The sequence below is a fragment of the Hyla sarda genome, chromosome 1 (assembly GCF_029499605.1).
Source record: "Hyla sarda isolate aHylSar1 chromosome 1, aHylSar1.hap1, whole genome shotgun sequence".
Taxonomy (NCBI): Eukaryota; Metazoa; Chordata; class Amphibia; order Anura; family Hylidae; genus Hyla; species Hyla sarda.
This window is the reverse complement of record NC_079189.1, coordinates 370325387-370337754: the sequence shown is the minus strand read 5'-3', so window position 1 is coordinate 370337754 and position 12368 is coordinate 370325387. Positions and strand designations below refer to the sequence as shown.

General features: G+C 42.7%; 1 protein-coding gene across 2 annotated transcripts in view; it reads left to right on the top strand.

Moving 5' to 3' along the window:
* Positions 1-11850, top strand: part of NMRK1 (nicotinamide riboside kinase 1) — a 68554-nt gene extending 56704 nt beyond the window's left edge. For both annotated transcript variants that reach the window (XM_056523275.1, XM_056523283.1), the window contains 3 exons: positions 2506-2612; positions 7619-7687; positions 11561-11850. In XM_056523275.1, coding sequence (XP_056379250.1) covers positions 2506-2612; positions 7619-7687; positions 11561-11580 — 196 coding nt within the window. In that variant the 3' untranslated portion in view covers positions 11581-11850. The remainder of the gene's footprint in view (positions 1-2505; positions 2613-7618; positions 7688-11560) is intronic.
* The last annotated feature ends 518 nt before the right edge of the window (positions 11851-12368 follow it).

Below are 12368 nucleotides of genomic sequence, written 5' to 3'. Positions count from 1 at the left end.
ATGCCCAGACAGTCAGGGATGCTGGGCGTGTAGTTCTGCAATATCTGGCCCTTCAGATGTTGCAGAACTACAAATCCCAGCATGCCTGGACAGTCTGAGCATGCTTGGAGTTGTAGCTTTGCAACATCTGGAGGGCTACAGTTTGGAGGCCACTGTTCTTCCCCAGTTGTTGCATAACTACAACTCCTAGCATGCCCAGACTGTCCAGGCATGCTGGGAGTTGTAGTTCTGCAACATCTGAAGGGCCAGATATTGCAGAACTACACGTCCAGCATCCCTGACTGTACGGGCATGCTGGGAATTGTAGTTTTGCAACAACTGTAGGCACACTGGTTGGGAAACACTGAGCTAGAGTCTGTTTCCTAACTCAGTGGTTCCAACCTGTGTGCCTCCAGCTGTTGCAAAACTACAACTCCCAGAGTGCACTGACAGACCGTACATGCTGGGAGATGTAGTCTTGCAACAGCTGGAGGCACATGGGTTGGAATCACTGAGCTAGTCTGTTTTCTAACTCAGTGGTTCCCCACCAGTGTGCCTACAGCTGTTGTAAAACTACAACTCCCAGCATGTACGGTCTGTCAGTGCATTCTGGGAGTTGTCATTTTGCCACAGCTGAAGGTTTGGGGTGCCCCCCCCCTTGGGGCGCCCCCCACCCCCCCATGTGAATGTACAGGGTACTTACTGTGAACCCCCGCCTGTGTGAATGTACACTAAACACACTACACTACACTAACAAATAATAAAAAGTAAAACACTACACATACACCCCCTTACACGTCGCCCGCCCCCCCCCCCCCCCCCCACCCCCCAATAAAAATGACAAAACGGCTCATACGGCAGTGTTTCCTAAACGGCGCCTCCAGCTGTGGCAAAACCACAACTCCCAGTGTTGCCGGACAGCCATAGACTGTCCTGACAGGCTGGGAGTCTTGCAGCAGCTGGAGGCACCCTGTAGGAGACACTGCCGTAGGGTTTTGGTGGAGACAAGCCCCATCCTTGTAACCGGGTCCACCCCTACTGCAAATTCCTTATTCAGGCCTCAAATGCGCATGGCGCTCTCTCACTTCAGAGCCCTGTCGTATTTCAAGGCAACAGTTTAGGGACACATATGGGGTATCTCCGTACTCGGGAGAAATTGCGTTACAAATTTTGTGGGGATGTTTCTCCCATTACCCTTCGTAGAAATGGTAAATTTGGGGAAAAAACCTGCACTTTAGTGAAATTTTTTTTTTTTAATTTACACATCCGAATTTAACGAAAAGTCGTCAAACACCTGTGGGGTGTTAAGGCTCACCGGACCCCTTGTTACGTGCCTTGAGGGGTGTAGTTTCCAAAATAGTATGCCATGTGTTTTTTTTTTTTTTTTGCTGTTCTGGCACCATAGGGGCTTCCTAAATGCGACATGCCCCCAAAAACCATTTCAGCAAAACTCACTCTCCAAAATCCCATTGTCGCTCCTTCCCTTCTGAGCCCTCTACTGCGCCCACCGAACACTTGACATACACATATGAGGTATTTCCATACTCGAGAGAAATTGGGTTACACATTTTGGGGGGCTTTTTCTCCTTTTACCCCTTGTAAAATTTCAAAAACTGGGTCTACAAGAACATGCGAGTGTAAAAAATTAAGATTTTGAATTTTCTCCTTCACTTTGCTGCTATTCCTGTGAAACACCTAAAGGGTTAACAAACTTACTGAATGTCATTTTAAATACTTTGAGGGGTGCAGTTTTTATAATGGGGTCATTTATGGGGTATTTCTAATATGAAGGCCCTTCAAATCCATTTCAAAACTGAACTGGCCCCTAAAAAATTCCGATTTTGAAAATCTTGTGAAAAATTGGAAAATTGCTTCTGAACTTTGAAGCCCTCTGGTGTCTTCCAAAAGTAAAAACATGTCTACTTTATGATGCAAACATAAAGTAGACATATTATATATGTGAATCAAAATATTATTTATTTAGAATGTTTATTTTCCTTAAAAGCAGAGAGCTTCAAAGTTAGAAAAATGCAAAATTTTCAATTTTTTCATCAAATTTTGGAATTTTTCACCAAGAAATGATGCAAGTATCGACAAAAATTTACCACTAACATAAAGTAGAATATGTCACGAAAAACAATCTCGGAATCAGAATGAAAAGTAAAAGCATCCCAGAGTTATTAATGCTTAAAGTGACAGTGGTCAGAATTGCAAAAAATGCTCCCGTCCTTAGGGTTATAATGGGCTCTGTCCCCAAGGAGTTAAAAAAGCAAATTATGCTTAGATCTTGGTGGAAGCCAATGGTGTAGTGTACAGATTCGGCGCACTGCTCGCTCAGCTCTTTTTTTTTTTATTGATCGATTTTTGCCAAAAGATAATTATAGTACGGTATATGGTCTTGTTTCTGTTCACTGGCTTGGCAATGGCAAAATAAGAAAAATGGGAAATATACAAGAGTATGATCTGTAATAATGCTAACCCCTACTGGAAAGTAAAAATAAAATAAAAAATCTGTCCTTTAAACAGCACACGGGTTTATGACCCTCCAGATCCACCAGGATATTTTGATGGACATGTGTGGCCCATGTATATAAAGCACAAAGAAGAAATGGACACGCTTCAAAGGGAAATAGGTATGAACTACCCATTTTTGAACTGTATGTAGCTGTATATGTACGAACCCATGTATATTTGTTTGGCATACAAGATAAAAGTAATAGCAGTATTTTCAATAACTTTTAGCTTGCAATCCAATCATTACACTTTGGGAAGTATTATGTGCTGTTGTACTAAAAAGACAGGGAACATTTTTATTAATTGCTGTATTCACTTGCACAGTGCACAAGAATATATTATATATACTCTGTCGCAGGAGCTCAAAGGGGGTAATTTACTAAGACTTTAGTAAAGTCCTGGTGGCCGTAGCATTTGGCCAATCCAGTAAGAGGCTTTTAATGAGTTGGGCATTGCTGCAGCTATCCTGTACAGCACACTTTGAAATTTACACCAGCTCTAAGATTGCAATGTACTGTTCAGTACTATGTAATTAGATAGTACTAGCAGCAATCTTGTTGTACAGCCTGGCTAGTAAGACCGCACAAGAAGATTGGAGATCTTGTGTGTCATAGGAGGTTAAAAGACCTCAGGCCGCCATTAGCATTCATCAGACTACCATGATCCCACTGCCGGGGGTCAGTTGAGCTCCTAGGAACCTACCAACACCTACATTTTCCCTGTAGATCCGTTGATCGGGATTGATCATGGCATCTTAAGGGTTAATGGCAGACATTAGCATAGTTTGAGAGCTAGGGACAGGTTTACTTTAAAGGGGTTATCCAGGAAAAAACTTTTTATATATATATCAACTGGCTCCAGAAAGTTAAACAGATTTGTAAATTACTTCTATTAAAAAATCTTAATCCTTTCAGTACTTATGAGCTTCTGAAGTTTAGGTTGTTCTTTTCTGTCTAAGTAATCTCTGATGACACGTGTCTCGGGAACCGCCCAGTTTAGAAGAGGTTTGCTATGGGAATTTGCTTCAAAACTGGGCGTTTCCCGAGACACGTGTCATCAGAGATTACTTAGACAGAAAAGAACAACCTTAACTTCAGAAGCTCATAAGTACTGAAAGGATTAAGATTTTTTAATAGAAGTATCAGCCAGTATCAGCCACCAATTGTGCAAGTTCTCCCACTTAAAAAGATGAGTGAGGCCTGTAATTTTCATCATAAGTATACTTCAACTATGAGAGACATAATGAGAAAAAAAATCCCATTGTCTGATTTTTAAAGAATTTATTTGCAAATGATGGTGGAAAATAAGTATTTGGTCACCTACAAACAAGCAAGATTTCTGGCTCTCACAGACCTGTAACTTCTTTTTTAAGAGTCTCCTCTGTCCTCCACTCTTTACCTGTATTAATGGCACCAGTTTGAACTTGTTATCAGTATAAAAGACACCTGTCCAACACCTCAAACAGTCATACACCAAACTCCACTATGGCCAAGACCAAAGAGCTGTCAAAGGACACCAGAAACAAAATTGTAGACTTGCACCAGGCTGGGAAGACTGAATCTGCAATAGGCAAGCAGCTTGGTGTGAAGAAATCAACTGTGGGAGCAATTATTAGAAAATGGAAGACATTCAAGACCACTGATAAGCTCCCTCGATCTGGGGCTCTACGCAAGATCTCACCCCATGGTGTCAAAATTATCACAAGAATCCCAGAACCACACGGGGGGGGGGGGGGGGAGACCTATTTAATGACCTGCAGAGAGCTGGGACCAAAGTAACAAAGGTTTCTATCAGTAACACACTTCACCTCTAGGGACTCAAATCATGCAGTGCCAGACATGTCCCCCTGTTTAAGCCAGTAGATATCTGGAGCCCATATGAAGTTTGCTAGAGTGCATTTAGATGATCCAGAAGAGTATTGGTAGAATGTCATATGGTCAGATGAAACCAAAGTAGAACTTTTTGTTAAAAACTTGTCGTGTTTGGAGGAGAAAGAATGCTGAGTTGCATCCAAAGAACACCATACCTACTGTGAAGCATGGGGGTGGAAACATCATGCTTTGGGGCTGTTTTTCAGCAAAGGGACCAGGAGGATGGATCTATGTAAAGGAAAGAATGAATGGGGCCATGTATCGTGAGATTTTGAGTGAAAACCTCCTACCATAAGCAAGGGCATTGAAGGTGAAACGTGGCTGGGTCTTTCAGCATGACAATCATCCCAAACGCACCGCCCGGGCAACGAAGGAGTGGCTTCGTAAGAAGCATTTCAAGTTCCTGGAGTGGTCTATCCAGTCTCCAGATCTCAACCCCATAGAAAACCTTTGGAGGGAGTTGAAAGTCCGTGTTGCCCAGCCACAGCCCCAAAACATCACTGCTCTAGAGGAGATCTGCATGGAGGAATGGGCCAAAATGCCAGCAACAGTTTGTGAAAACCTTGTGAAGACTTACAGAAAGCATTCGACGTCTGTCATTGCCAACAAAGTGTATATAACAAAGTGTATATAACATACTTATTTTCCAACATAATTTGCAAATAAATTCTTAAAAAATCAGACAATATGATTTTATGGATTTTTTCTCATTATGTCTCTCATAGTTGAGATATACCTATGATAAAAATTACAGGCCTCTCATCTTTTTAAGTGGGAGAACTTGCATAATTGGTGGCTGACTAAATACTTTTTTGCCCCACTATATACAAATACTTTAGCACACTTTTATTTTTAGACTTTGAGGAACCAATGAACAGTAGCTATTAGAGCAAATATAGTGACTAAAGGGTGGCATGTTTATTGTACTTTGGGGTGTTTTGATGGTGAATACAGTTTGTGACGCCAGGAGTGTTTACCACCACACTTCCAAGGATGAAGTGGTTGCTGGTGCCAAGCGCCGGGTAAGAAATAGCACAAATGACAGGTAGGGAAACCACTTTTCAACTTTACTTCAGGTATCACAAACAGGGTGATATAATAGGCACAGTTCAGTTTAAGTGTGATTTATGCTGAAGGATGCTATGGAGAATCACAGTTGCTTCTTGAAAATTTGGGACTTGTAGTCCTCCTCGACTTACATATAGACTGGTCTGAACTTGACTTGGACAAGACTGACTGACTGGGACTGGACTGAAATAAAGCTTGACCTGACTTTGGAGCCGACATTTACTAACTCGGCAACTTCACTTGAAGATTCCAGTGTATGGGCTTACCGCCAGGGTGGACTTGTATGGACTGGAGCTGCTGGAGGCTTTCACTCACGTTATCCTCTTCTTTGGCTATTGGGCCCGTTGGCTTTCAGCACTTCTCCCTAAAGCTGGCTTTCATCTGAATTTGACGTGAACAGACTTGAATGGAACTGGATGACCTGGTCGATGGGATCCTGGTAAAGGGGGATGTTGCTCATGAATTGGAAAGCTAACAGGGCAGGTGGACAAGCAAGTTCCGCACCAGGACACCACACAAAAGCTGTCGGTATCTTGTAAAATTTGATGTACAGTGTGTCTTTAAAAGTATACTTCAAAGATGGAAGCGTTTGTATTCCTTTTAATGCATACATCTGACAAGTAAGCCAAAAATGTATACAGTTTGTATATGGGTACATATAGTTGGTAAGTTCTGATTGCATTTCTTTTTTGTTTATATGGATTCAATCCTGTTCTCCGCAAACCTATACTTTGAATGGCGTATTAGCTTCCATTAAAAAAAATATGTAAATAAAATCATATAAATGATATATTGCTGGAGAGTATAGAATAGCATAATAGAAGACGCTTTTTTGGCAATGTAAATATAAAGTTATGGCAAATAATTTTTTTATTATAGAATCGCAAACTACCTAGCTTCTTTGATAAATAACTATGTACCACAAATGTAAAAAATTTAAGGAGTACTGCAGCCTTAGATATCCGCAGGATAGGAGATAAGTGTCTGATTGCGGGGGGGGGTCCAACCCCTGGGACTCCCAGCTATCTTCCGTATGGGGACTGAGAACTGCTGCGGCTAAAGCTTGTGTCGTCAACCTCACTAAGGTCGACAGACACACCCCTCCATTCAGTTCTATGAAGAGGCGGGGATACACGAACACTGCATCTCCGCCTCTCCCATAGAGATACATGGAGGGGGCGTGTCAGTCATGGCATCATGCTGCGGTCGACATGCTGCTGCACAGCCGGGGCCCCATACAGCAGATCGCGGGATCAACGAGATCAGACACTTATCACCTATCCTGCGAGTAGGGGATAAGTTGTCTAAAGCTGCAGTACTCCTTTAAGCTGAATTTACCAAAATTACCAACCTTCAGTAGCCCATTTGCCAACTTCAGAGCAATCTCTTTCAGGTGGGTCCCTAATATAAAAGATGTAGAGAAAACCACTGCTGCAACACCAGTGCACACAGGTGAAAAGAACCAGCAGTCTGCTGAGAAGCAGTAGATCAGTGTATACTATGTAGATGTCTTTTGTTTTTTCACTTCACTTGGTATCAGCACTCCACCCCTTTGGCTCAGGTGTTGTTACCTAGCAGAAGACTGTATAAGGGTAATTGCCCATTTTTCTCAGTGCGCTGGTTGGTAATCTTTAGAAATTTGTTCACATTGTGGGTTGAACATTGATGCTGTAGAGCTGTGCTTGTGGGATAGTGTGGCTCAGAGCCAAGGAGTATGGGTTGTTCAGCAGTGGGGTTTCAGGATTCCTGGGTCGCTTCCCCTGTGGGCGGTGGAACTACACCTTTAAAGGAAATCTGTCACCAGTGTCACCTGCACTAACCTGTCGGTAACGACAGGTGCTGCAGGTGACATTGATGACAACTTACCCTGTTCCGTGCAGGGGATCTCCGGTAATCTCCTCCGTTAGCTTCAGCTCCCGCCTGGTTTGGGGCACGGTCGGAGCTTAGTGACGTTACCGCCAGGTAACCGACAGGTTAGTGCAGGGGACACTTGTGACAGGAACTCTTTGGCCACAAGGGAGCGTATATAATTGATCAAAATGTGTACTAAATGTCTCATGGTAGTTTTAGTACATTTTGCTGAGAAGAAGCAGATCAATATATAACATATGCATGTGAGGCCGTGTCTTTATTTTTTCTCTATAGTGCTAAATAACTATTAACATTATTATCATCTTTTTTTTTAGTTTTCTTAGATGGTACTAAAACAAAAGAGGAACTTCTCTGTTATGTGTATTCTGGCATTAAAAGAGCTGGTAAGTTACTTATTAGAATACATTACTGATAGCACTGTTCACATTAGTCATATGGTTGTCCACATGTTGTTGTCATGTTGAATATTTGCCTAAAGATATAGCCATGATAATGTAAGGGGAAGCTTGACTTTATAGGTTTATTTTATCTGAACATATGTTACTTACATTGTCACGTCTTGCAAATTTAGTGACCATTTGACCACATTTCCAGTAATCCGATTTGGCAGAAGGGTGACCACTTCAAGTTTGTTATGAGGCCTATGACTACACCTAGGTGTGCTGCTCGGGTCTTAAAACATCCAGGAATGGCACTCTGTGTTGCATTTTGCTTGATAAAAGTATGTTTACACAGTGTATATGCTAAAGACTGACTGCTGTGTAAATCAATATAACGAAATGACTGAACAAAGTATCAAATCTGCAGTGTATACACAACTTGTGAGCATACCCTAAGGCAAGGTTCAGACCTATACAATTTGAATTCTGTGGTATACGTCAGGAACCCTTAATAATGGAATGCTGGCGTATACCACAGGGTGTCCGAACCCATTTTAATTTGATGTGCTGAACGTAGTCTAAAAGGACTTGGGCAGCAATTATAAGATAAAGGTCTTTTTTATTCCTATGTATCCACCAATATTTAGGCTACAATATCCCTTTAGCCACAGCTACTCTATACCATGCAGTCACTTCATACAGGAATACATGTACACACTTAGCACTAAGTAAAGACCCTTTTACATTGGCCAGTTATCAGGCAGATGACCTTTCTTAGGTACACTCATTCCTGATAATCTGGTGGTGTAATTTGGCCAGTGGTAAACCAAAGAATGAGAAAGTGCTTGTATGTCGGCTGATTGGACCTTTTGTGTGGCCATATTAATTATCGCTATTGGCTGCACATCTGCCTGTGTGCACAGGGCAATGATGAATTTAAAGGGGTACTCCAGTGGAAAACACATTTTTTTAAATCAACCGGTGCTAAAAAGATAAAAACATTTATAAATTACTTCTATTAAAAAATCTTAATCCTTTCAGTACTTATCAGCTGCTGTATACTACAGAGGAAGTTGTATAGTTCTTTTCTGTCTGACCAAAGTGCTCTCTGCTGTTCTGAACAGTTCCTAACATGGACAGAGGTGTCCACAGAGAGCACTGTGGTCAGACAGAAAAGAACTATACAACTTCCTCTGTAGTATACAGCAGTTGATAAGTACTGGAAGGATTAAGATTTTTACATAGAAGTAATTTATAAATCTGTTTAACTTTCTGCCATCAGTTGATTAGAATTTTTTTTTTCCAACCTGGCCAGGCTCAGTATATGAACAATATACATGAAACACACAACTCCCAATCACCCCCCTCCCCTCCAAGTACAGATATAGAGCACATCTTGGAGAAAGAGAACAAAGTGAGATTGCATGTGAAGTATCGAAATATCAGAAAAATAATACCTTCCAAAAATGCCATAGCAATAATGGTCACCATGAATACAGCAAAAGCATACACCCGGAAAAACAATAGACATACAAGAACACACAATAATACAAACAGATCCCTTACAAACTGTTGGGGCCTAACCTATAAATCCGAACCCAGGGATCCCAGACCGTATGGAACTTACCCATGGCTTTACGCTTTTCATAGATACACCTCTCTAAACGAACAATAAGTGTAACCCTAGCAACTAAATCAGCTACCGTAGGGGGACTCTCCCATATCCAGTCATGAGGTATTAGCTTTCTTGTTTAGTACAGTATACAAAGAATAGCCATCCCTCATGGCTCCGTTCCACACCCTATTAGGCCGAGCAGACAGGGCTTCAATTCCAGTGGTACCACTATCCTATACACACTACGGATGAGCGACAGCACCTCCCTCCAGAAAGGAACCAAGACTGGGCATTACCACACCATGTGAAACAGATGGGCCCCCAACTGGCCACATCTCAGGCATGTAGAGTCAGGTCTAAGACCCAGCCTATGCAGGAGCACCGAGGTTTTGTACACCCTGTGTAGAAGAAACAGCTGCAACAAGCGGTTAGCCTCAGAGAGGGGGAGTATAGGACAAAGTATATAGTATTGGACTATTCCTCATCTAACAAAGGCCCCAAATCACCCTCCCACTTACCACGGATCAACAAGGGAAATTTCTTATGATCAGAGTGTAACAGCTTCCCATAAAGCGATGAAATAACCCCAGCAGAATCCGAATTAGTGACAACCAATTCCAAAACAGCATTAGAGTGGATCTCCAGCAACATCACCCCAGCCTACCCTGTGCTTCACAGACATGACAGAGTTGTAAATATCTATAAAAAGAGGAACGCCGCAGCCTAACGTCTGGAGATCCCCATAGGCCTTAAATACATTATTTGTACACAGCTGTTCTACCCTGCAGAGTTCCTTCTGCTCCCAAAACCCTGCTTCCTGGAAATAAATAAATGATACACACATTTATTACATACATGCACGCACTTATGCACATGGTTACCATTAGGGATCGACCAATTATTGGTTTGGCCGATATTATCGGCCAATAATCACGATTTTTGGACATTATCAGTATCGGCAATTACCTTACCGATATGCCGATAATGCCCCCGGCCAGAGACAACCGTTGCCGCCGCTGCCCCATTGCCTCCCCATCCTCTGGCCACATACTGCCGCCACTGCCCCATTGCCTTCCCCCATCCTCTGCCCACATACCGCCGCTGCTGCCCCATTGCCTTCCCCCATCCTCTGCCCACATACCGCCGCTGCTGCCCCATTGCCTCCCCCCATGCTCTGCCCACATACCGCCGCCGCTGCCCCATTGCCTCCCCCCATCCTCTGCCCACATACCACCGCCATCGCTGCCCCCATCCCCGGTGTTATAATTACCTGTTCCCGGGGTCCGCGATACTTCTGGCTCCTGCGCTGATGGAGCCAGAAGTATCGTGGACCCCAGGAACAGGTAATTATAACACCGGGGATGGGGGGAGGCGATGGGGCGGTGGCGGTATGTGGGCAGAGGATGGGGGCGGCAGTGATATGTGGGCAGAGGATGGGGGAGGGGGAGGCGATGGGGCAACTGTGGTGGTTAGACTCAGGACCCCAGGACAGGCAGGGGGAGAGAAGCGGGCGGCAGCTCATTGCAGTTCATTGATTTAAAGCGCCCACTTTAAATCATTGATCTGCAACGGCTTCTGCCCCGCCGGGGGGGTTTGAAATGGCCGATAACTTATACCGGAATATCGGTATAAGTTATCGGCTATTGGCCTGAAAGTTGACAGATTATCAGTATCGGTGTCGGCCCTAAAAAATCGATATCGGTCGATCCCTAGTTACCATATAGTCAGATGGCATTAACATACATACATACATACAAAGTCATGTATACAAACTCCCTACAGACATGAATGGCCTGTTACCATTTTGCTGTGCTGGTCTGGCTAGGATGCAATAGCATGTAGCATGTCACATTTAGATTCTGCCCTCCATGGCACATATGAATCAGCAAGCTGTCAAAATGGAATGCTGATATATACATGCACTGACAAGCAAGAGCCTCTTTAACTTCAATGGCCTGAACATAGTCCGCTAATGGTAAAATTCAGGTCATTTTCCAAATGCATACATGCTTTGACTGTGACTTAAAAGTGTGGTCTACTATGATTTTAAATCTGAGTACAACGATGCATATATTCTGGAAATGACCTGTATTAAATAATTCGCTGGATACATTCACAGCCACGGCAGCTCAATCATAATGCGAACCCTGCCTTAGGTATGTACTGAATGTAAATAGGGAGATTTCTGTTCACTAACGTGAAGATTTTTAGATTCTATGATGTTGGTTGAACTGTAATTAACTAAGGTTTTTTCTTCTAAGCTCATCACTGTACATCATAAGGAGTTTCTGAGAAACTGGCGATCACCAGACATTAAGAAGCTCGTGTAAAGATAAAGGTGATGGTCACACATGCAGCTTTGGAACGTCCTTTTTTAATCCCTTGTCTCAAAATATATTCATATAGATGTATTAGACGTACAAAAGAAAAGCTGCTTGAATAAAGTATAAAGACAGGTGGAACTCACCAATCTTTTTTATTTCATATTCTGTGGGTGTCTAAGCGGTGCAATAAAACAGAGCAACAACCAGTTCACATCTTTCTTCCGGCTCACCACTAATGACATAGCTCTTGCTGTATACATGTATCCTGTTTCTCCGGCACTCCAATAGAAATGCATGGATGGTCAACACACTGCATTCTTGCAGAGAGCCGGAGTGCCAGGCGGAAGATGGTAGGGGGTCAAGAGGTTGGACCCCACCCCCAGGATCTGACACTTATCCCCTATCTGCAGGATTTTTTGATACTGGAATGCTCTTGAAATTACCCTATGGTTTAGTATTCTAAAGCAAATTTCTTTTTGGGTCTCTCAATTGATTAGAACACAAGATATAACCTAATGTGTGGTTTTTGCGGTAAGAAAAAAATGCCCCATTAGCTTCTATTTTGCTAAAGTCTGGTTCTCCCTTTACTAGATGCCAATGCTGTCTAATGGCAACTTGGATCTGCTGATCTATTGGGGAATGTGTAAATGAGAAAACAAACAGTTTTGGGTCTTTCCTGTTATTTTTTTTTTTTTCTTGTAAAGAGGGACTATTGTCTAATTATTCGGCTTTATTATAAGCTTCA